This window comes from Falco cherrug, chromosome 2 (assembly GCF_023634085.1).
Source record: "Falco cherrug isolate bFalChe1 chromosome 2, bFalChe1.pri, whole genome shotgun sequence".
NCBI classification, from domain to species: domain Eukaryota; kingdom Metazoa; phylum Chordata; class Aves; order Falconiformes; family Falconidae; genus Falco; species Falco cherrug.
The window spans coordinates 74,889,649-74,915,035 of record NC_073698.1 but is presented as its reverse complement, the minus strand read 5'-3'; the positions used below and the strand labels follow the sequence as shown (position 1 = coordinate 74,915,035).

General features: G+C 43.1%; 1 protein-coding gene and 1 long non-coding RNA gene across 2 annotated transcripts; one reads left to right on the top strand and one right to left on the bottom strand.

The window, feature by feature from the left end:
• Positions 1-2,676: 2,676 nt before the first annotated feature.
• LOC129735461 (uncharacterized) lies at positions 2,677-19,656 on the bottom strand. The gene is made up of 2 exons (XR_008731139.1): positions 19,568-19,656; positions 2,677-4,156 (listed from the first exon to the last, which is right to left on the bottom strand). It is a non-coding gene; the product is annotated as an uncharacterized LOC129735461 (long non-coding RNA).
• Positions 19,657-19,674: 18 nt separating this feature from the next.
• On the top strand, positions 19,675-25,057 carry MIS18A (MIS18 kinetochore protein A). Its single transcript, XM_055702746.1, has 6 exons — positions 19,675-20,071; positions 20,168-21,018; positions 21,100-21,166; positions 21,464-21,586; positions 23,470-23,563; positions 24,277-25,057. The coding sequence occupies exons 1-6, from the start codon at positions 19,923-19,925 to the stop codon at positions 24,352-24,354; spliced, it is 1,362 nt and encodes a 453-aa protein (XP_055558721.1). The 5' UTR covers positions 19,675-19,922; the 3' UTR covers positions 24,355-25,057.
• The last annotated feature ends 330 nt before the right edge of the window (positions 25,058-25,387 follow it).

Below are 25,387 nucleotides of genomic sequence, written 5' to 3'. Positions count from 1 at the left end.
CTCATGAATCTGTGCTGTGCCTAAGTACTTGGTACAAATTCTGTACAGTGGAAAAATCAGAAATGCACACTTTTTATGATGTTTATGTAGTTTGTGGTTTTTTTGTAAATAAATAAAAAAAAACATTAGATGCAAATAATGAGTGCTTCTACATATAAATATTTTTGTCCTGAAGAAGCCATAATATCAATATCAAGACTTCATTTAAAAATAACAAATATTTCTTGAAAAATCTGCAAGCCCATTAGAGGTTAAATTTTGTCACATAAAATCCCTAGGGTCTGACATCAGGAAGTCTTTATGATGAACAGAACTTATTTTACTTAATTAAAAAACCCCCACAAATCAACAGGCAAAATCAAACCAAAGGAGTCCCAAAACAAAAACTGTCTTCCCGTCTCATCTAACTTGAAAATAAGACTCATGACACATAGAGGAGTTTTTCAGCTGTCTTGAGGGACTGCGCACATCTAACAGTGGTTTATAGTATGATTTGCTTGAGAGAATTAAAGAAAGGAGGTGAGACCATTCAACCAACCTGACAGTAATGCAGAAATATATCTTAACTGGCAATAAATTAATTTAAATTTCCCCCCAAATGAGTCTGTTTTGCCCGTGATGGTAACTGATAAGCAAGCTCCCGCTCTTAAGCCTGACCCATGAACTTTTTCATCTTGTTTTCCCCCCTGTCCTGCTGAGGGGTAGTGAGAAAGCAGCTGGGTAGGCAGCTGGCAGCCAGCCACGGCGGACCCAGCACACCATGTAATGGGCTGTATGTGGCCCCTTCTGATCTCTTAATAAAGTAACAAAATCCAAATGCTAAATGCCACAACTTGGTTGCTACAAACTGTCCGACAAGTTGCAAGCCCAGAATGGTTTTGGGTGTGGGCTTGCATGCCTTGCGAGAGCCTTTCACATGCCCTTTGGCCCGTGTTTGCTTAAAAAAATAAGTTGTGTTTATACAATTTATTTATATCATGCAACTGGTACATGCAGGAGCAGAATTCATGTGTTGGAGCCTAACCAGTTGGAAGAGCGACTCTTGAGTGAGATCTGATTCTAGAAACGGGTACAGCAGATGCAAACAAGCATGCTAAATTACTTTATGCTTTTTCTGTGCTGTTTGCACACCGTGGTATTTTGCTCTGTGGCTGGAAATGGTGATTTCTGAATGCAGTTTTGTCACTGCTAAAATAAGAAAGGTAACTTTCAAGGCTGTAGTGGGCTTTAGCTAATGAGATGCACAGTGCCATGGAGGTGGAAAGTAGGAAACGGTGACAGCGACTAGGGCCAGTCATGCATGTCGGTAGGCTTTCCTTGCAGCAGTGCATCTAAATCCTGAGCAATGGCGCACAAATCCGCCCTAAGGGTTCATGCTAAAATGATGATTTTTCTGATGGCCTTAAGTATTCAGAAAGGCCCAGCAGTGAGTACTTTCTCCTCAGCTTGTAACATTTTGTTAGTGTCTCCAATACTATGCTATATTATTGCCAATATACTCCAGGTTGGGAGGAGAGGATTGTTCATACACACTCACTTTTCCTTTTTTTAAATGGTAGTTTGGGAAACAGAAGGAGAAAATGAATGCAAATGAGCTCACAATTTACTAGTCTGTCATGTAAAGGATACGTAGCTCCTGTGTGCTTATCAGTGAAGACAACGTAGCTGTGCATGTGGGAACTTAAAAATAAGGCTTCATCTCTCGCTGCCTCTGAGCATCAATATATTCTAGTAACGTGGCAATGGAAGGATTATTAGGAAGTCCTGGAAATAATGGTCGAGTATCTTTAAAAGCCGTAGATGGTTAGCAGTTGAATGATTTGTATATGTGAATTACTGCCAACATATTCAAAATGCATTTTAATAAATTCTATAGATAAAGTCATTATTTTAAGAAATTAGACTTGATTAAAATAAATTGTGAAGAGCGTTTGGAAATGGAAAACTTGCTCCATATATAGGCCTATGTTTTAAAACGAGGAGTTCTACTATTTAACGCATTACTCGCTCTGATGCTGTTGTGATGAGACAATGCAGATGAAGCTCCAGAGCGCTCTGCAGCAGGCCCAGCAGTCTGGGCTGCCCTCACAGAAATCGTTGCCAGGACAGGCCTTTTAAGCCATTTACTTAAAATTCACAAAACCTCAGTGAAGTCAACAGCCCAGAAAACATACTGAACGTACTGCTTCCTGTTGTCCCTGGTGTATAGACCGTGTACAGCTTGAGTTGCAGGTGGGGCTCCTCAGGATTTGAAATGGATCTCAGCAAGAGGCTGCTGGTGCCGGTGCCCAGACAAGGACATCTGAGATGTTGGCAGGAGAGGACTTCACACAGCGTGAACAGCGGGGCAGAACTATGTGGCTTTCATGGAGGCAGCGGTTTGGGGTAACATTTTTATAGAAGTCAACTACATCTTTGAACCAGCAGCATGAACTGATCTGGGTCGCCCTGTTGGTTGGTGGATGCAGCCCTTCAACCACCTGTGAATGCTGCAGAGCGTAGAGGGAAGGCCTCTGTTAAGGGAGGAGTGGGAGGGAAGGGGAAATGAAGTGCTCACTGTGGAGAGCAAAGCACTGGAAGGGCCTTGAGCTGGGCATGTATGGAAATGCCACAGAAGGAAATGCCTTTCTGTCTCCCCCGCTCCCCCTCTCCCAAGTTAGGTGCTATAAGATAGGCTTGCATTTTGCATATTATTTATTACTGTATATGTATTTCATGCTATATACATTCCATTTCCAGGTAATCTGGGGGTGGGGGGTGGGGGGAAGGCTTTTCAGTGGTTATGTACTTTGAGTCATGTTCCAGTGCAACTAATGAAGTTGTTACAAATGGGAGTATTCACATCTTCCAGAAATCCCCTTGGAATCCATGCATAGAGAAGAGGATCCTGAACAACAGGGCGATACAAGGCTGTCGTGAGCTGGGGAGGAGGGCGCTGGAGCAGGCTGCGCCGGCAGCACAGAGCTGGTGCGGGAGAGATGTTCTAGCTCAGGGCAGGCGGATGTTGCAGGAGGGATCAAAGTGCAGTTGCTGCATCCATGAGAAGGAAAATAGGTCTAGATGTTGGGTCCTCTTCAGGCTGTCTTTGGTGATACTGTGTGATTGCAGCAGGAGAGCTGGTGCCAACGGGGGAGCCGGTTCATGTCTCCTGCGGGAGCTACCCGAGCTCTAGCAAAAGGTAAAGGTATCTAAGGGGAGGGGAAGGCTGTTGTGGCCACCTGAGTTGCCTGGTGGAAATGGCTGGTTCTCTGATATGTCTCTGTCCATGTTGCACCTTCAGTTCCTGCAGCCTTTCCTCATTTTCTCCATCTGCCCGTGACTCAGTCTGACTCAACAGACTTTACACCTTGACAGGTTTCCAAACCCAACACTAGTAGTAGTCAGTTTGCTCAGAAAGCAAACTGCAGAAGTGTTTATCTCGGAGATCAAAAAATTTGAAGATTCAAACCAATCCCAACGCAATACAAACACATGCCTGGTGGTCTGGTCTGTCTCTTCTGTTAAAGGCTTTTTTAATGCAGCCCAACCCACCCACTTTCTGGTAACATCACAGCCCACGTTCCCTATACCAGCGTAAGGCTGCGCTGGCAGCACTTCACCATAGGAGCTCTTCCTGCCTGCTTGGGAACGTGGAATCTCTTCAGCTTCTCCTCAAGTTTCAAATGAGTTTTGTGTTGCCCTCAGCCCAGCAACTAGCTATATGCAGCCTTACATCTATTCCAGCTCTTGCTGCCTTCCTCAGCCCAACTCTGCAGTCCTGGTTTTGTGCTTCCTGGAGCTCTTAAGGGTTCCTCACCCTCTCATGGACCTTCGCCTGGTTCTGCCTGGGTTTGGTGGAGCTCCACAGGTGAGGAGAGGTGGAGAGAGCAGAGGCCCACAGAAGGGGGAAGGAGTGCAAGTGGCCCTTCTGACTCTGGTCCAGCTGAGCTAAACCCATCCCCTCCACCTCACCAAAAAGCTGCTGTGGCCTTCACGGAGGACTGTAGCTTCTGTTAAAATATTTGTCAGCCCCAGCTGAAAGCAGGCAACTCGTGCAGAAATGTGACGTCATATTTGTGGTTTTGCCAGCATTTTCCTTTCATATAAAAGACGGTAAACACACTTCTCTTTGCAGATGCGTTTCAAGATTGTTCAATATTAACCGGGTTTTTTTGATCTACCATTTCAAAATGGAAGCAAAAAGTAATTGGTTATTGATAGTGAAATTGTATTTCTGGGCAGTAGGTAAAGCTAACGACTTCAGTAAGACACTCATTTGAGATAATTAGTGATGTCATTAGCCTTTAAAGGCTGTTCTAGGTAAAACAGTGTTTTTAATAAATTTTAAGTAACCTAACTATTTTTTCAATAGAAAAGTAAATAAAAAGCATATTCTATCCTTGAGGGAACTGCTGAGCTTTAAGTTAGTGAAGCAAGTTATAACCCTTCTAAAAGCAAAGTTCTATTGTTGACATTGTGCATGACATTGTTGCTCATTTTTCAGAGGATGACCGAGTGGAGATGTCGCCAAGTTGCAGCTGATGAGTGTGATCTGAGGACAGAGCCAGAAACAGATGACTTGTGGCTCTCACGAAATATAAAGAATATTGGTTATGCTGCCTGTTCAGTAAGATCAACGGGGTGCTGCTTGCTTCCACAGCAAGACAACCCAGTGAAAAGTGATGCAGCAGAGACACCCCTGAGGATACCAGGACTTGGTGTGCATTCAGGTCAGCAAGGCAGAACTCTTTACACGACTTGGGGCGTAACTGGCATAAACTTTCTGCTGGAGGAGTAAACCTGCTGTCAGCCAAATGGCTCTTGCTGAGAACTACTCAACCGGCAGCACACCTTTCGCACCACGTAACTGGGAGAGGAGTCTGAGGCTGAATCCTTGCTTTAAAAAGAGAGAGAAATTTTACAGTCATCATGATCTAAAATGTTGATCTAAAATACTGATCAGGCAACTCCAGCCATGTTGCTCAAATACGGCCCTCAGGACTTCCTCTTAAGCATCCAGGATTTTACAGGTTTGTCCTTTGTTGAAAGACATTTTTTCTTCTCCTGAACTCATTCAGGTTTGCGGTGCCAGTGTTTAATAGGCAGTCACAGCACTGAGCTTTTTTCTCTGCAGTCAGCAGAACTGTACTGCTGGATTTGTTTAACCTGTTCCAGTTTTAATTCAGGCTCAGATCCTTCCATGAATGCCAGTTTCATCTGAAAGGGAGGTAGGTGTTTGAGAAGCAACCACATCTGAATACGGGCTACTGAGAGCATCGCAGCGAGGCTGTTCACCAGTGGAACTGCTTTCTTCTATCTGGTTCCCTACTATCACTTGTCTGTAATGTGTGGAGAGAACAAAAATGTAGTTATCAGGGACATCTGTCTGGAAGACAGATAGCAGCAGTTTCATAAGGAAGTACATTATCAACATTTAAAAAAATATGGAAGACGGTTCTTCTAAGACAAAAGACATTGAACCCAGCACGAGAGAGACTTGTGGACTTCAGCCCTCTTTATCCACCTTGAGAATCACATCCTTACCTGGAAATGGAGCATGACCGACAGCAAAAGTGCAAGCTGTGCCTGATACGTGGTGACTCCCCCTTTCCCCAGCAAGATGGGACCTTCAGTCCAGCCCTGAAGCTTGGTTCTTTAGCTGGATTTTTCAAGAGGGAACTAGAAACTTTGCTATGACCTGCTGTGTACTGAGGGTGAAGGGAACTGCCAAGGGTGTGCCTGGGGAAGAGAAGAGGGATAAAAGCTTTATGTGACTGTGAACGGGTGTCACTGGGGGCAAGAACAAGAGGGACGTATGATATTCGGGATTCTCTGACACTGGGGTTGGGAAAAGGCAAGACAGCTCTAAGGGCTAGTGGGGATCTGAGCAAGAAAATGGGACAGACCTAAAAAGGGCTGGGTAGGACTAGGGTAGAAATTTCTAGTGTACAAATGATAATGATACAAAGACGTATGGTTCTGCCACAAAAACTAGTTAGTGGTGGGGTGGAGGGGGCGATGATATGAGGGCAGCAGAGTGTACCCTCCTCTCCTGAGCCTCCTTCTCCCTGAGCCTCCTTCCCAGCAGCTTCCCAAACTTCACCCTTAAAAAATGAAAAGCAGATGAGTCCTGGCTTAGAAGCAGAAAGTTCCATCCAATATGGCTGAATGCAAGATCCCAAGTACAACTGTGTCCTTAGGGCTTCAAAGGTGGGGAGGAAAATTTTACTGGGAAGAAAAATGTAACCCAAAAGTGAGAACGAAAATGGAAAAAATTTGAACAGTCTTATTAATGTCTGGGAGCCATGGCTTCAGAGATGAGAAAGAAAACATCATTGACTAAAAGCTAGTGTTTCAGTGGCTAGATAAATGTAACGACCAAAATCTAAAAACTAAGGTAAGGTAAATGGGATGGAAAAGAAAATAAATATTTTTAATAATTCTTTGGAAAAAGGGAAATATAAACTTCAGAACTTCAAATTTTTATTGATTAATTGCTAATGAAAGCTTAAAATATCTGTGCCTGACAAGACTAACACAACAGGGGTTTTGCTTAAAAACCAAAACAAAACCCTGAAACCTCAGCAACAGGCCCGGCACAGGCAGGCAGATTTGGGGTTTTCTTTGCCATGATGCAGGCATAGTCAAGACAATGTCTCCTTTCACAGTTTGACAGAAGTAGACAAAAGTACTCATCAAAACAGGATGTTTTCTTTCTAGTCCATTAAGTATGTAACTATCGTCAGCTAGCTATCCATATTTCAAAATCAGCTGGAGAACTTGCATCCCAGAGCCGCAGAGACTGTCTGAGGAGAACTGTGGCTGGCTCCTGTTAATTGTTAACCATCCCTGGCACAGCAGGGAAGTTTGAGGAGGCTGGAAGAGCCCTAGTGTCCCAGCACTCTGAGAGCAAACCTGGTCAAGCCAGGTCACTGTAAGGCAGTGCAACTGACCTCAGCCCCAGGCAACACCATGGAATTAAAGCTAAGATAAGATACAACCGGAAAAGTATTTCAAAGGACAAAAAACCAAATTCCAGACAGTGTGGTTTTATAGAACGGCAGGTACTGTGATAAGTGCCTGATGGCATTTTTTGAGGGGAACACAATTTGGAGGATAAAGGTAGCTGCCTATATGTAGCTGTTTAAACCGCAGCAAGGCGTTTGACTTAGTATTCCACACTGCCTTCTTTAAAAAGAACTATACACAAGCCCCATTAACCAGGTGTTACGTGAAAAAGGCTTCTCAAAGAATAACTGGAGATTCACCTCTGACTGTGGCTTTTTCTAGCAGGGCTCCGTAAGCACCCGATCCTATTCAGCACCTTCATCAGTGGAAGTAAACGTAAAGTCGCTCTGAATGAAGGACACAGAAGATGCAGATACAGTGATACAAGGAGGAGCAAACAGTCATCTAGCGCAGACCGGGCAGCTAGCTAACATGGACCTATTCAAGCAACATTAATATATTACATTTAAAGCCTCAACTGCGGAAGTAATATTTTTCATTGAGAACTGCGGATTTTTCATAAACTGTTCTCCCTACAGACGGTGAATCTTGGCACACAGAAAAGCTTGAGATATTCAGAAAAAAAAGTAGAGAAGTTTTGTATTCATGGGTTTCTGCGGACAGACATGATCTTTGAAAGCCTGGAGTAGGTGACACTACGGTTCCAAAATTTCTTGTATTTATCACATTGTCTATCCACAGTGATCACTTTTTGGCATTCTTCATTAATGAACAAATATTAATATTTTTTAATGCAAATACATGTTTAAACCCCAATTTTATTGAAGAAGTTTATTGGTTAAGCCACAATGTAATGCCAAGGCATTGTGAGTTAACTAGGCAAAGAAATGAGAAATACTGACCAGAAATGAGAAATATAATAAATATAAGAACTTGTTTTCCTCTGCAGAGGTATTGGCACCTGGGCAGAGACTTCGGGAGCCTGCATCCCTGCCCTCAGTGGGCAGCACTCTCAAATCTCGTCCAATGCACAAGTTGTCTGTGGTTTGGTTTACATCCCTTGAGAGTGAGCTGACATCCATCTACCTGGACTAGGCATTCTGCACCCTCTGAGGAAATAAAGTTGAATTTGATAATATGGTTGCTCATAGGACACTATTTGAATGTATGGCTCAAGAATTATTTCACTCTTTTGACTGTCACTTGTAAATGTCTGTCTGGTCGCTATTAGATGGAAGCCTTTTTGTGTCATTTAAAACCATTTAACAGTTTGAAAACAAAAAGGCCCATCATTTCAGTTTGTAGGAGAAAGAGCAAGAACTAGGAAGAACTTCAGAAAGCAACAGAGAGCACCTTAATGCTAACACAGCCCCCCTGGATGGATGTTTGCCTGGCGGCATCAGACTTGGAGAACATCTGAGCAGCAGCCACAACAGGGCATGTTCTGACCTCACATCCAGCAAATGGTGTCCTCTCAACTGCAGAGTCTCAGTGCATGGGATTTCTGGAGGGACACTGGCTACTGGTAAGCAACCTCTATTCCTGGCTTTGATTTCACACAAGCGTTTACACAGTGGCTGGTGCTAAAGAAAACCCCAGCCCATTAGTTGTCACTTGGAGATGTGGTATCTCTGAACAACGCCAGCACCATCCTGCCAAGTGTGATACCAATCCCAGGCTTCTCCCCAGTGGCATGATACCTGCTAAAAGGTACAAAGCATGTTTCTTTAGATGACAGGAGTGAGAACACCTTCCTGTGAAGACAATTTGAGTTCTGCTGACCGAAGTCTTGTAACAGGCTTTGACAGCTCATGGTGAACCATTTTTACAGCCTCTGCTCCTGTGGGTCTGACAGCTGCTCACATCAAAGGGAGCTGGTTCTGTCAACACAAAAAGAGAACGTTCTCGTAATGATGGAGGTGTCAAAGACAGGTTTATCCCTTAAAACCAGAGGCTCAAGAATAGCAAGATTTATTACCTGCTGTTTGAGATTAAATTCAGAAACTGCATCGGGGAGAAAACCTGCTGTTTGAGATTAAATTCAGAAACTGCACTGGGGAGAAATTGGGATGGATCCCCAGGCACACGGTATATGGGAAGCCAGCTGTAAAGTCTTAGCTGTCTCAGCTTCTTCTGACACAAGGAAAGATGCTGTAATCTATGCAGACAAGTCATGTAGATCTCAAATACTGGTCTTGTGAGAGTACCAACCATGAGATTTAAGTACCCCTGAGAAACCAGGCTCTTTCTGAGCATTTAGCGAGTCTTGGCTAGGAAGTTCCAAGATACCGGAGTGTCAGAATACATGGTTATCTCTAGTGAGACACGGTAGGTAGAGGTCACAGTTGAGTATCTTTTAAACGACTTTATAGACAGACAAATTACTTTGATTCCAGGAAAGAGTCTACCGTGGTAGGGAAGAGAGGGCTGAACAAAGTAGAGAAGAGAAGCACCTGCCATGAGAAAGCAGAAAACAGGGTCATGGTCTGCTTAGCCAGATCATGAGGATCTTCTTACTATAGCATTGAAAAGGCCTTCCTCTCCCCAAAGACAAGGTAGCATGCCCAAGTAAAGCTATGATGTGTCTTAGTGTCATCTGGAGAAATATGGTGCCTTGAGGGTCAGAATCGCTGCCTTTGTGTACAGGAATTGGTACTTTTCTGTTATTGCAATATATGGTGGTTATATTATTCACTAATGATTATTACAGTCTTGAACATAAGCTAAAAAAAAAAAAAAGCCTTCTGAAAATTATCTGCCCTCACGTGAGAACTAGGATATTGCTATAGATTTTTTTTCTGTCCTAGGGACTAAAACCCCTGAGCTGTCAAATATCCAAATGAGTTCCCCAGTTCCAGGAATGAAGCAGCTGTTGCAATTGATCTGGACAGAGCAAAAAATTGAAAGAGCACATGGACATTGTACAGCCTGTCCACCAAATCAGTGGTCATCCGTCTGTCCGTGAAGGAAACTCACCTGCAAATAGAGAAGAAGGCTGGCTGTAGAACAAGTGTTTTGAAGCCAGCTCCTACATGTCCGGCAAACTGTATCCTCAGGCTATGTTACCATGCGCCCCAGAAATGTTGGGTAGAAGTTGGTGGTAGTCAGGGGAAAAAATGGACACTGGATTGAGTTTCTCATTGTAAGAAATCTGTCTGAAGCCAGCAAAGCTCATGCTGCCAAGGAGTCCAGAGTCCCTTGATTGAGCCTCTCTGAGGCTACTATGACAGCAAGAAATGTGGACAAGGGATAAGACATGCAGATCTTCCAAGTCTCTGGGTACCCAATTATTTTTTTTCTCTACATTACACTGTTTGATAGGAAAGCAAAGATTTTGGATGTCCACAGTGGTCTGAGTCACGGCTGTCAGGAATGCAGAGCCTCCACCGAAACGCATGGGAAACCCGTGTGTCCTCTTGAGGCGTCCAGGGAGAAACTTTCCCTGCCCCCCTTTCACTGCATGAAGTTTAAGCCTTGGCCGGGAACTGTCCCCATCCACTAATGCTCATTTTTCTGTATCATTTTGGATGGTAAAAAACACAATTGAAGCAAATGTTAATACTGGCTCTTGATTACAGCAGTGTGGTAATCAACCGCCTTGGCATGCTGTTGGGTTTGAAGTAATTGGTCCCATGGCCCAGACCTTTTTTTCTTATTTCTGTAGGCATAGCGTAATGGTGACAAAAGGAACTGGGACATGGATTCCTTGCTGCAGCTCTCTTGCAAGCATCAGCCCTCCCCCATCTCCCAGACTCACTCATCTGACTTGGCACCAAATTACTTTGTATTGCAGAGAAGACTGTGGTGCAATCAGATCATGGATTCAGGTTCAAGACATCTCAGTGTCTAAGGATTATGCTGTGGCATAAGTAATCTAGTTGTTGCATATGCCTTTCAGAAGACATTTTGACACTGACTTCTTTTCTGCGTGCATATGCAAGTGGAGATCAGCAGACAGTACTGTAGTGGGTGGCACACCCTTGCCAAAATAGTAAGACCTTGGTTTACACAGCAGTGGAAGAGATATAATTCCTGCCTGTTATGCAAGGCCAAAATGTAACCTTCAGGGACCCCACAGAGGTCCAGCTGACAATAAAGACAGCTGACATGGCAACGGGGGTTTGCTCGACAGCCAACTGAAGCAAGAAGGTGCACCCCTCTGAACTGCTAGACTTGAAAGCACATTCCTTTCACCAGGCGGTTGAGCAAGCTGGAAGAGTACACGTTGCCCTATATGCCCCTGGACTTGACAGATGGATGAGCACAGAACCAGTGAAGGTAAAAGTTCTCCAGCCTTGACCAGTGACGTGTATGTACGTTTGTAGGGTGAATGTATCAGAATTAATCATGGGAAAAGAGACAGGAGATTTCAATACAGAAATTAGATGATCGTGGTGCCAAGGGTAATGGATGGATGATGTAACAAAGGCGACGACAGGGGAGGATGGTGGAGGTTAACAGGAAGAACTTCTTTCGGACACCCCACTTTGTTTTATTCCTGGAGCTGGGGGAAGTGTAATTGCAGCAGGCGTTAAAAATCAAATGGAACGCAATCAAAAAGGGCAAGTTTTGCAGGGGGGGTCGGGGGGTAAGTAGCCTCTCCAGTTCTAAAATTGTTTTCTTACAGTATGTTTCAAGCCTAGAAAAATGGTAAGACAGGGTGAAAAGCAAATCTCATTCAATACTGCTTTCCATTAATGATTCCTAGGCTCTCCGCAAAACATTCCTAGACTTGCCTTGATCACAACAGCTCTTTTGATGAGCAAAACTGAACACATTAGGGATAAATATGGATATTTTAAATTCAAGTATTTCATTCAGTAACATGATGCAAAAGTGAAAAATTAAAAAAAATAATACTTTTGTTTAAGCCTTCCAAACACGCTGAGATCTTAATGTATATAGACATCTCTTGCCATCTTTTTAGGAACAGTAAACTAATGGGAACATGCCTCTCTGTTACCCTGTAATTTTATGTATTTTATGTTCATTTCCATGTGTTTCTTGTATTGCTCACTTGCCTCTTGCTTTGTGGTTTATTTGGGTGCGTTGCCTTTTTTATTGTTGTCACCTTTTGTGAGCATGCCAGAGACCTTAGGGTGCCAATAAATCAGAATATTAGTGCTTCTTTTTACTGCCATATTATACTTGATTCCCTCTGCTTGTTTGTGACCTAATCTTGAACCTCTGCCTAATCTGCTGAGCTGAATTTTCTGCATCCTGGTCAGATTAGGAGGAGCAGTGGGCAAATGCATCCTTGTTTGCATAGAACGTGTTTGCCAGAAAAACTAGCAGCAAACAAAGTAAACCAAATGTAGAAAGCTGCAAACGCAAACCTGTCCTTAAACAAAGTTCAAAATCACAGGCAGCGTTGGAATTACATTCCCATTCAATGTGTGGGGGCTGCACGTCAGCGGGCGCTGCATCTCCACCAGGCACATCCACTACAGCTACCTTCGCAGGACAAGGTCTACAATCTTTTCAGAGACCAGGGACGTGCCTGTCAACAATGCGGTGTTTATGCAGCCTCTCTTTTCAGTCATGGAGGTTTCAGACGGCAACACTCTACTAGCGTAGGTTAGCTGTTCCGTCAGTCTGCCACTGGAGGATATTTCCCTGTTTTGTCAAGCTCAGCTGTAAAAACAGTCTAGATGACACGAACATGGGGCTCTGGGATCTCTTCCTGTAGAGCCAGCTATGCTGCGTGCAGCCTGAGCCCAAAGAAGCTATTGCGATTTACTAGGCTACTCACTAGCTCAGACCCAACTTATCACCCTAAAGTCGAATAATACTCTGCTGAAATTTAAATCAAGGTACTCAAGTGAGAGTGACAGAATCACACCTGTAAAGTTTGATCACTAATGAAAAGGCCCGAGGCTAATTCCAGGAAATTCTACTCCAACAGAAAGCCCAGTTTGACCATGTTGTCTCACTCCTAAGCTGACTAGTACTGTGAATGCTACACACCCATGGCGGACAGGTGTTTCAAGTAATTTCACAACCACACTTCCAAGTGATTAATACTCTCTCCAAGTGTATGTGTAGTTTTACTGTGGGCTTACTGTGCTGAAGGACACAAGTTCAGATATGGGCCATCTTTGAGAAGGAAAGTACTGTCATACTCCTGCCAGGATTTGCAAAACAAAAACAAAGGAAAATTTGCCCACATCTTCAGCCAATTAAAAATCAGTAATTTCATTGAGTTAATTTAACCTACAAGAACTTAAAAGTGTCTTGGGACTGAGTGATACGCCTATTTCAGGCAAGAAAGCAGCTTGCCTAACCTTCTGCATAACATACCAGAGAATAACAGACCATAAGCTCTTCACAGTAATTTTTAGATGAATACAAATGCATGTTTTTCAGATGTTCAGTCATCAAGTCAAAAAAAGAATTAATCACAACCCATTTAATATTCTACTCTAAATTGTTCCAGTAAATCATTACCCTCACATAAAATATGTGGTACATATGACTTTGTGTAACATCATCAGCTTCCAGCCATTTCATTTTAGTACGGTGCTTTACTATTTGATGGTTACGGGGCTCTTGAATTGGACACAAGCATTCTAAAAGATGCAGGCAGTTCACAAGGAGCATCTTTGAGCCACTGCTCCTTGAGAAACGAATTGATTTGATTTCTCTCACTGTAGGATGTGTTCCTGGAACTCAAATCAGTTTTTCCTGATTCTTCCCAGTTTCTTTAAAACACAAGTACAACATTCCTGAGATGATTTATGCAGTGGCGTGCATACTACTGTCTTCCTGATCTCACTAATAGATTTTCTCTTAATTTGATCAGGGCTTACAGAATTGCTTTGGGAGCTTGTGTTCATCTGCTTTACCACCATGCTTCCTACTCCCTTCTGAAGGTGTGGTTTACAGGAGGTACTTTCCCATTCTGTGTGTAAAACACCCTTACTTCCATAGTATGCAACCTGGATAGCTGGCACGAGTAAAACGCATGCTTGTTTGCCAGCATAGGAAGCGGTTCAGACTGCTCTGCCTATCCTTGTGGTCTACTGTTCCCTCCGTATTTCTGTCACCCGCAAACCTCATCAGTTATGGATTTATTTTTATCCAGGTGATTAATACAAACAGTGAGTGAATAGCTGCGGGCTGAGACACTCAAACCAAATAGTGACATAAAAAGTGTCATCTCTGTATGCAATTATAAATGTTGTATGTAATTTCTGGATCACCTGAAGCAGTGAATGAATGTTTCGCGCAGATTATTTTATCACTGATCTATACTTACTTTATCTCTGGTTGTACTTACTTTACTGGAGTTGATCCAGAGCGAGACATATACAGTAAAATAAGGAAAAGAAACGTCACAAACGCAGCAAGACCAACCCAAAAGGCTATGACAATAGAATCTGTGGACACAACACAGTAATTCTGTCACTGGTACCGTAGCAAATATAAAACACAGCAATATAATTTATGATCTCTAAGAAAGGTGTGTCATTTAATTAATTCAATGAAACGTTTTAGAGAGTGGAATCTGAGTGCCAGTTCTTCAATAGTCTTCAGAGCCTCCTAGCAGTTTATTCTAACAGTGAATGGCCAGGGCTGGGGGAGAGGATCAAAAAAAAAAATCTAGTTAAGTGTGATTGTGACTAGTAGTGTGCATATACTGAAAAGGTAATACTGAGCACTCAGGATGGTTTTCACAGTTCCATCTCTTTGCAGAGGACACAGATCCTTTTACAAAATCACAGTGCAGTAAGCAGTGTGGTACTCAAGAATGAGCTGTTACTGCTTAGTGTACAGCCAAATCCTGCTCTTAAGTGAAAAAGTACAACAGCCCATGATCTTTAAGATGATCCTTTTAGGAAGGGAATTCTAGCCTTGAAAACATTTTTTACCAAGAGAAATACCAAGGAAAGCTTGTTGAGAAGTGCCTGTGACCCTTACAGCACATCAGTCCAGCGGAAGAGAATGTGAACCTTCCCCTGTTCAGCTGCAATGCTTCTGTAATCATCATAAAATAGTTCAAAATGAAGCCTACTTTATCAGGACCAAGTTGTTTGTTTAAGGAACACGTAAGTGGATTCCTAGCACTGAAATACGGGTTCACAACTGGTTTAAACCAACCTAAGACACTGCCACTGCTGTTATCCTTGATTCAGAGGAAAACTTCTTTTAATTAATAGGAGAAATAAAAGATGAACTGATCCCTGATCTGGGTGGCCAATGCTAATGGGAGCATGAGGTGGTTGGGGGAGAGAAGGGAGCTGGCTCTTTGATGACTGAAGGCTGCAGTGCTGTGCCAATTACTGCACAGTTACAGGCTCGCTGCTAGATGCCATGAATCTGCTCCTGCCACAGTGGCACATTTGATCACTGTTTCAAAAATGTTCCTTCCTGGGACCAGTGTGGGGGTCATGAATGTCCAAGTTAAAGCCTTGAAAATGTTGGGTGTTCTGCAGGGCACAAGTCAAGAAACGCCCTGAATTCATAACCAGTTACTCACTTAGACTGAGGAGAAAAAGAAGGGTCATTGACTTCAGAGACAAATATTGACCAAGATAAAATAAATCTTCCATCTGAAAGGACAGAAAACATTGTGTTCTTTGAAACGGGTCCAATACGTTTGATTAGGTGTTTCTTTGTGAAAAAGTTCAGAACGTGTTGTCATCAGAGCCACAAAAACATTAGGGGGAATTATCCCAGCTCCTTTTAAACCTAAAACTAGAGCTGACCCAGCCGGAGTCTTACCAGAAAGCGGAGTTTTGTCAGGGCTACTGGGAAATAAGTATGTAGAGTGTCAGCTTATTTTATTCTTCCTATGTTAAAAAGGCTTTACTGAGCTTTAATTCAGAGGATGGTAAATTAGCACGTGAGGGCCAATATTCTGACCTGCTCTTCCCAAACTTATTATGGGAAAAAGCAGTGGGGTGCTACTTGTCTACCCCAACTCCTCAAGGCAGAATTAGGGGGCTTCTCTTAAAACAAACAAGCTCACAGTCAAGGGATATTTTCAAAAGCTTAAAGTTTTGAAGTGTTCAAAGCCATCGGGACAGAAATGAAGACTTTGTTTTTATAGAATTCCCTATCAGAACTATTTTGGTTTCATCTTTTAAAAGCAGTTTTAATATGATTAATGGAATTCACTGAAGCTAATCAAATATACTCCAGGTCTCAGGAGGAGTCTGAACTCTTGAGGGCTAAATGGAAACTTCCTGTTTTTAAAGTTCTGCAATTAGGATTTTTATTTTAAACCGGGATAACGTTTTACCAATCTATAAAAGGCTTTTCTATTGCTACATTTTACAGTTACCTTTTGTGTGTGTGTGTGTGTCTATATTTTTTTAAATAGCGTATTAGTTCATGTGTCAATTAAGCTTTTTATTATTTTTATATGAAACAGAGAGAGCTGCACAACACTATTAACAGAAGGCAAGACCATGACTTTACAGCTGGATTTAGACTCATTTTTATGCAACAAACGCACTCTCACAATGCTTCAGGGACAAGCCACACAACAGAGGAAAGAAAGTGCAGAGATTCAGGTCTCTGTTTTACATTAAATAAAAAAACCCAAAACCAAACCAGACAAAACAATTAGGGAGCTATAATCCCATCCCAGGGGTTATGATGACCGTATGATTCATTTGGGCTGGTTCAGCAATGCACCTAAACAAATGCTCAGGTCCCACTGCAGTCAACCAGCAGAGGCCCTCTGGAACATCAATACAGCAGTTATTGTCATCCTGGAAATGTCCTACATTTATCACACCTCATCTTCAGCACAAAGTGCAAGGTCTTGCTGAACTTACTTCGTCTACATACTTCCAAGCACATGAAAACAGTAATCCCAACAGTGGCTTCTGAAGGTATCAAAACGTAAATATTATGCAAACAGGAAAACCTACAAAGTGTATTCATTGCTTGATGTTGCCTTTATTCAAAACAAGGAAAAAACTAACCATGGAATTATTTCCTTTGATGTTTTCTTTGTAACTTGTAACTCACTGTTCTCTCACTGGTATTTGGAGAAGGAACAATAAAAGTATGAAGATGATGCAGTCCTCATTCCTCCTAGACTGCTGACATGGAAAAATGTCTACTTTTATAGAAAGCAAAAAAACCCACCATCAAACAAACCAAAACCAAACCAAAGAAAAACAGTTTCACTTCCCTGGCTGTCAGAAAACAAACCAACATTTTTAGTTTAGAAATTGGTGCAGCCAATGTGGGCTTTTCAAAAGACACAAATCATGGAGCAGAACTCCATCGTGACATGCTACCTAGAAATATCATACATAACAGCTGCCCCGGGGAACTGCCTTAACATTAACCTGCTGAGGGGAAAAAAAAAGTACATCCCAAACCCTACACTTGCATCTTTCTTCTTTGCCTGGGAGCTGAGCAGCTAAAATACAGAAGCTTGTTTTCCTGCAGCTTTGTTTCCCAAAGCTGAGCCCAAAGGTGATTTCCTTTGGTGTCCCCAGTGGTGCATGATCTCACCCTGCAGCCTTTTTGTCGCTAAAGGTCTTCATTCACCATGTTTTTCCTCTATTATCTAGCCACCAGCTGTAGGAACTTGCAGATATTTCATATCTTTGAGGCCTCCGCTCCATTGTAACTAGATCAAGTTGGAGTTATTGTAGGAGCAGATAAGATACATAAACACAAAGTATGATTGCATAAATCATCTCATTAGAATATAAAAGACCTGAAAGGTGGCAGGCTTTTCTACTTCTTTAGAGGGAAACAATAAATAAATAAATACAAAAATCAGTAAGAAATCGGCTTACTCTGCTTTTTAATGGAAGTAAGGCTTATGAGATCACTCATAAGCACTCACACATGTGTGTGGTAGTTTCCTCCATGAAACTATCAACAAATTTCAATTAAGTTTAACAGAGAGTGAGCACCTTCTCTCAGAAACACAATTTCTACTTTTTTTTTAAAAAAAGTTTCAAGAAAACAGGCAGCTAGGTAACGAGAAATATCCTATGCATTGCCATGGAGGGAAATGCTCTTAACACAAACTCCACCTCTATCATGTATCAGGCAACCCAAATGTTAGAAAGGTGTTATTAATGAGAAAAAAATGGAAAGGTTAGATTCCTGATTTTATTTTTTTGCTAAGCCAGCCACGTCAGGGACTTACAGGTAGCTTAACTCTGCAGTTTGGGGTTTCCCTAGTAGAACTGGGGGGGTAATAATCTGCCCTAACTTTAAAATTAGAGAAGCTGTTGCTGCTCATAATCTGCCTGATTCCAGAAGCCCCAAATGTTGCTCTACAGTATTATGGAACAAGATTTTATATATAGAAGGATGTGGATATTTACATCACCTTCTCCAAGATATGGTGCTCTAAGTTTGGAGGCAATAAACGCTGGGCTCATCAGTGGACAGAAAAGCTTTTCTAGAAGCAATGCAGAATAAATGTTTCTGCTGCCTTTTCTTATTCTTGCTCTCATAAGGAAAGTGAAGGACATGAAGCTCCTAGCACTGTCCAGTTCAGTCTTCACTATTAGACGGTTTTGTGCACTATTAGAGAGACACAGAAGTATTCTGAAAGACTATCACATTTTTCTTACAGACTAGATCACTACAATGACCTTGAGGAAAGCAATTTTATTCTCTGAAACCACATCTGAACAGTTGTAGCTGTCTTCAGTAAACAAAATAGCAACCAGTAAAGCCCATGTCTTTGTCAAATGATGACACAACCATAGGTAGAGACTTGGCAGAAATCGAGGGAAAATGCTGCCTAATAGCCTAAGCGACTCAAACATGCCCACTCTCCCTTGTTCTTTGTCAGTCCATCCAACTAACTATACTCAGTTAAGCTAATCCCTCATGACAGTTTGTCATTTTATCTTATCAAGATTAACCAATGCAGTTACAGTAGGAAAAAAAAAATATTTGCCACTTTAAGTAACCATAAAAAGACATTGTTATCTCATTGTGCAAAACCAGTGTGAAATGAAATTAACTGTCGCAGGGTGAATTTGGTGAATGCTATTTCATCTTATATACTTCAAAACCAAACTTCTACACCCAGCAGAATCAGCTTCCACGGCAATAAAATATTATGACAATAATATATATTATTACTTTATCTTACAGTTCAGTAGCAGTAAACCAAAGGAGGAAACATAACAGAGTATGTTCTCAGCTTGCTGTTTCTGTCAGAAACATACACTTCTTCTTATACCAAGGTTTTGAATGCTTATCAGTTGTAATGTCAGCATTACCTCCCAGGATGAAACCACAACAGCCTTATGAAAATCTCTGCTTGTTCAGTCAACTTTTCTGATGGTAGCATACAGGTAACATAACACCCCAAACTACAAATTTCCAAGTCATTAGGTTTCCACTTAGCAAACGGTTAAAAAATAATCTGTCCTTCTAAATAAGAGTATAGTATCAGCAGTCTTATAGTTTCAAATACTGTAAGATAAAGCAAAAGGCTTCAGTATTAGTAATAGCTGCTGTTAGAGCACAGTCAGTTTGGAAGGCAGACACCCATCCATACAAACCATGCACATATAACCCAGCACGGTCTCTACTGAAAGGAAAATAAAGAATAAGTCAGTGAGACAAGCTATGCAACATTCTTCCTGTAGCAGATTAGCACCTACTACATAATACTTACATTTATTAACCTTCAACTTGCTTCCATCTACTGGAATTGGATCTATATAATCCCAATAATATTCATATGACCAAAAATACTCAGAGGAGTTTGTTCCGTTAGCCATTTCAGTAGTGCATTTTAAACCAGCTCAGAACTCCAACCAAATACTTTTTTTCATTGTACTTCAGCGCCCTCAGAAAGAGATTGCATAACTGATGCCTATGTAAATCACCCTGGGGTCCCCCAGCTCAAGGACTGCCTTGGTACTAAAAAACATCTAGCAGCGATGAATATTAATGTCTGACAGATACGAACAGCAGCCCTCCAAAATGGGCAGTCACGTTATTCCTCAGTATATTTTAAACTGAGACGGATGTCAAGTAAGCTAAGAATGGGGTGGACAAGCGCCAGCTGGGTCACAAACCCTTCCCTCTCAGAAACTCGCAGCAACGCAGCGCTCCCTGGAGCTACTGGAAACAGCCGGGCTGACAGACATTTCCGAGTTTCTCTTGATGTAAAGCTGTAGGTAAAGGCCCGATAAAGGCTTCATAAATAAAGGATGTATGGGAATAACCATGTATTTTGCTTTACTACTTTTTTATTCCCTCCACCCCGAAGGCAACGGACGGCACTGAACGGCAGGCTCCTAACCAAGACAAAGGCAGGCCGGGGCAAGCATCTGGCCCGCAGCAGCCTCGCACCTACTCGAAGGCACGTAGGTGCCTCGTCGAGGTTCGCCCAGCTGGGGAGGTTCGCCCAGCTGACGTGCCTCACGCTAGATGTGGCACGGACCCTCAGCCTGCTTGTGGCTGCACCTCTACAGCCCCCGGGGCATGTCGCTGCTGGTGAGCCCGCGGTTGCTCACTCTGGCGCCGGCCCCGGCCTCCCGGAGGAGAGGCTGGCCTCCCGGGGCGGGGAGCGGGGAGCACGGCGCCGGGGGCGCGGGGAGCCAGGTGCGCAAGCGCCGCGCTCGGCCCGCCCCGCCAGGCCGCTTACCAGCGGCTCTCAAAACGCGCTTCGCCGTCAGTCCCGCGCCTCCCCCCGCCCCGACGTGCGCCACGGACGCCAGCCCGCCGCTGAGGGCCGCCCCGCCGCGGCCGTTAAGCGTGAGGGGCGGGGCCCGGCCGTGCCGGTCCCCTGGGCGGGGCGGGAGCTGGACGGCGCGCGGCGCGGCCGGATGTGCGTCACCGCCGCTTCCGGTGCGGGCGGTTTGAAGGCGGTGATGGGCGAGTCCTGCCAGTTGCAGGACCCCGTGGTGCAGCTGGAGTCCTCCCTGCCACCGCTGGAGGCGAGCGGCCGGCAGGGGCCGATGGAGGAGGAGGAGGGGGAGGAGAAGCGGCGGCGGCGGCGGGAGGAGGACGCGGACCCGCTGCCTATGGTGTTCTTCTGCGCCGGCTGCAAGCGGCCGGTGGGCGACTCGCTGAGCTGGGTGACGAGCGACGAGGAGTTGGGCTGCATCCTCCTGCGCAGTGAGTCCTGCCGCCCCCGGCCCGGCCTGGCCCGGCCCGGCCGCCGTTGGTCACCCGTCTCCCTCTCTCCCCTCTGCGCAGGTGCGACCGCCAGCGTGTCGGTGGACCGTGAACGGAAGATCTCCAAGCGGCCCGGCGAGTGCGGATGGTGAGGCCCGGCCTCAGCGCCCCCTGTCGGCCCCGGGGGGCGGGGGTGCCCCGTTCCCCCGGGCGGGGCAAGGGAGCTGCGTCGGGAGCGCTCGGTTTCGGGTGGTCCGTACGGAGTGCTTATGTGTTAGTTCCCGCTGAGGTCAGCCGGCCTGAGGAGCCGCTGGGAAAGGTGGCGCTCGTAATTACACTGCGTAAAGCAGGAATGAACGCTCTAAAAAAAAATCACAATGAACGGTCATGAGCAGGTGTTTCTTCTGCTTTTCTCCTGAATAAATGTTATGTATCTTACTTGCAGCACATTAGAAACACTATTCTGCTCTGGCTGCTCAATGATGCTTGGCAACATCTACAGGTGCACCCCAAAGCATCTCGACTACAAGAGGGATTTGTTCTCTTTCAATGTTAACGCAATTGAAAGGTAAAAGCATAGTTGTTATCGGTAAGCCTGCCAACCAAACTTCATCCATCGGGCGTCGTACTGAGGGATGTCCCGGCTAGGGGCTTGTCTAGAGGGTAGCTGTTTCTGGCACTGTATTCCACAGCAGATTTCTGTGTTACTGCGGTTAGCATCATAGTGCTGAAGTGTGAGGAACACCATCTGTGTAATGTTAGATAAATAGAAAAAATAAAACAGCAGGGCTGCCTTGTATGCAATTTCATGCTTAACACCCAAGAAAATAACACTAGGTGCACAACACAGGAGGGTTCCTTCTTGCTTCATCAGAAGAAACTGCATATACAGTCCGCTTTAGACAACATAAAATGAGCCTGCAGCCATAGGTAGTACCATATAGGCCTGGCTGTAAGCTATGAGAGGTAAACATTATCAGCAGAGAACATGGGCAGAGGGGTTTAAGCAGAACTTGGGGTGAGGCCAGACCTGTACTGATTAAGCTTGCTTTTGCCTTGCTAAGGTAGGTAAAAGCAAGTCTTCAAACTGAGTATGTGCTCGAGGCTCTCACCTAACAGTTTTTGACTGTTAGGACAGTTATTGTACTGGTTTTAATTGGTTTATAGCACTTAAAAGTGGTATTAAAATATTCAATAACTATATCCTAAATATATATATATATGAAACTCCACACTAGAGTGCTTTTATCCAAGCGTTAATCTAGTAAACAGTGATAGGTTACTTTTATTTCTGTCTGGGTTAGTTTTAATGTTTCTGCTTTTTGTGACATTCCAGATTCTTCTGCATCTATGTGGATGTTTGCTTTCCTGCTTGGGACAGTTGTGTTTTTTCTCTTTCCATAGCTATGATACTTTTTCTCCATGGCAATAAAACTCTCTGAAACACTAACATGGCCAAAGAATGAATTTTTCTTGGGCAGCAGCAGTGATGGCTGCTTCTCCCAGCTAATGTTACACTATTCTTGATGGCTGTATGTTGTGGTTTAACCCCAGCTGGTAATTAAGTACCGTGCAGCCACTTGCTCGCTCCCCCCTCACCCAGAGGGATGGGAAGGAGAATCAGAAAGGAATGCAAAACTCAGGGGTTGAAATAAGAACAGCTTAATAGTTGAAAATAATTATTATTGTTCTTTCATTTTTATTTTATAACACTTATAATGAAAAAGAGGGAGAGGGGGGATGAATGAAATCCAAAGGGAAGGGAGGAAAGAAAACTAGTGATGTGCAGTACAGCTGGTCACCACCTGCTGACTGATGCCCAGCCAGCCCCCGAGCAGTGATGAGCAGACTCCGGCCAACCCTCCCTCCCAGTTTATATACCAAGCATGACATCCCATGGTATGGAATACCTCTTTGGCTAGTTCAGGTCAGCTGCCCTTGCTGTGTCCCCTCCCAATTTATTGTGCCTCTCCAGCCCTCTCCCTGGCAAGGCCTGAGAAGCTAAGAAGTCCTTGACTTAGTATAAACATTGCCTGGCAACAAATAAAACTATCAGTGTGCTATCAGTGTTGTTCTCACACCAAAGCTAAAACACAGCACTGCACTACTTATAAAGAAGAAAATTAACTCTATCCCAGCTGAAACCAGGACTCTGTAATTTTTCACTGAATCCTGTAGCACCAGAATTCATGACTGGTTCTTGGAGTTATAGTTTTCATAAAGTGGTGGTGTCTTAGTAGTTCTGTGCTTAAAACTCTTCGTTCCACCATACAGTTTGTTTACAAAATTACCAGTTGTAAATGCGCTCTTTTGTTGTTGCTGGAATCATGCTTCTACTTTGCTGGTGTATTAATTGTGATCTCATAATCCTTGAGAACAATGGATGAGTACTACACTTGGTTGTTTTGCCTTCAGAGTGAAACATGCATGATCTAAACTGTAGTGTATCAGTTACATTCTAGGATCCTCAGAAAAGCAAGCTTGTACTGATGAGGAACCGTTAACTCTTGAAAGTCAAGCTGTCATGGAAGAAGTGCTACAAAAGGTAAGACTTAACCTTACATCGTTCTTTGCTTAAGTCACCTCTGCGAAATCTTAATGTCCTTAAATAGTTTCTTCAAAACAGCTTACTGCATCCAGATCAAATTTTTGGGTTTTAACATATGCTCTAATACTTCATGCTATTAATATCTTGTGTTATGCAAGTTTTTCAGTAACTTTTCCTTCAGTTTTGATGGTAGTGAGCATTTTCTGTTTGTCAAGGACAGCATTAGTTTCCTATTCTGTCAGTAGCTAGAAATGTCATGTCTAGTTCTGATTCACTTCTCCAGATTTTCACTTAACTTTGATTTAGTCATGTTTCTTCTGTCTTTCATGTAAAGTGATTTAATGCTTTTGCTGTAACTTTGTATTGAAATATTACATAATAAATACAGTTGATGTTTTGCTCTACTGAATACTTCTGCAGGTAGGGAGAGTTGGGAGCAAGTAGCGTAATGAAGTCACCTCTGAAAGCTGATGGTTATCTAGCAAAAGCTGAATGTGGATCTGACACCAAGGTTGGAAGCAATTACAGATTTGAGAATGTGTAGAGAGTTAATGTTAGAGTTGAGTGAACTTTCAAATTATGAAATCAGCAGGAATAGAATCAAATAGGATTGGTGATGCAAGATCAAATTCAAGCAGTTACTGACATCTACACTTGTTCTTTATATTATCAAGTTCTGTTTATAACTGAGTATCTTTCCCTCTTTACAGGCAGACACTGTATTAAAGGCTCTGGAGGCGAGGCTGAGTACTGTTGAATTTCGGGTGGCTGCTCTTCACAGAGTCTGAAAGAAATGGCATACAGGCAGTTTAACTGCAGGAGAATGATGTGTGTAAAAATTGCTTCCACAGATTCCAGCGGATTACAAGTACATTGCAAAAGTTTTGCAAAGAACTGAAAGATGCTGGTGGCTCATGTTTCAGTAGAACAATGATGAGTCCTTGCCTATAGCAAGGACTTCCTCTCTTTTCTGTTAAAAGGATACTCCAAAAAGAATTAAATTTTTTTTTCCAGTTTCTGTAACTTTTAGTTTATATGTAAACATGTATTTAAATTTTATCTCTGAAAGCATAGCATTTATCTCCTGACTTCCATGCTATTCGATATCTATTGAACTGAGTGTGCAGCTCCTTCCTGAACCAATTTTAAAAAGTAGTCCCTGCAATTCTGAAAGATCAACAAGAAAAATGATACTTCCACAGCCTTTGCTTGACCTGTGGTCAGAGATGAGAGTGGCACAGTAACTGTTTGGGGTAGTCTGGGTTGGTGGTTGTGGTTTTGTTTTTTTCCTCCCAAGCTCAAGACTAAAATGTAGTGTAAAAGAAAGCTTTAGAAGTGTTAGATAAAATGGCTTTCCATGCAGTACTGAAGGTGTTTTACACCTTCAATGGGAGGAAAACAAACAAAGCTGGTAGTAGCATACCTTTAAGCAAAGCTTGGTGTATATTTGAGCAATGAATTAAAAATGCTAATTAAGAGCACTTGTCAGTATTCTATTGTCTTAACGCTTGAAAAAAATTACTTGAAACACTCCCACTGTGTAAGAAACCCTGTCAATTAGTTAAATACACAGAAGATCAAAGGCGCATGCTTTTGATTTTAATTTTTTTTAAAAAATTAAATTTAAATCTTGACCTAAACGATTTGTTAATAAGTAATTGCCAGGCTGATATGAGTTTCATTCATTTGCTTGCTAATGTTACAGCAGAGTAACACAGGCTCCCAAACCTCCCCACAGCACCCGTGTCCTCAGCACCTGTGGTCCCTCCATGCTTCCCTGGGGAGGCCAAAGGAGGGCATATCTCCATAAGAGATTTCACT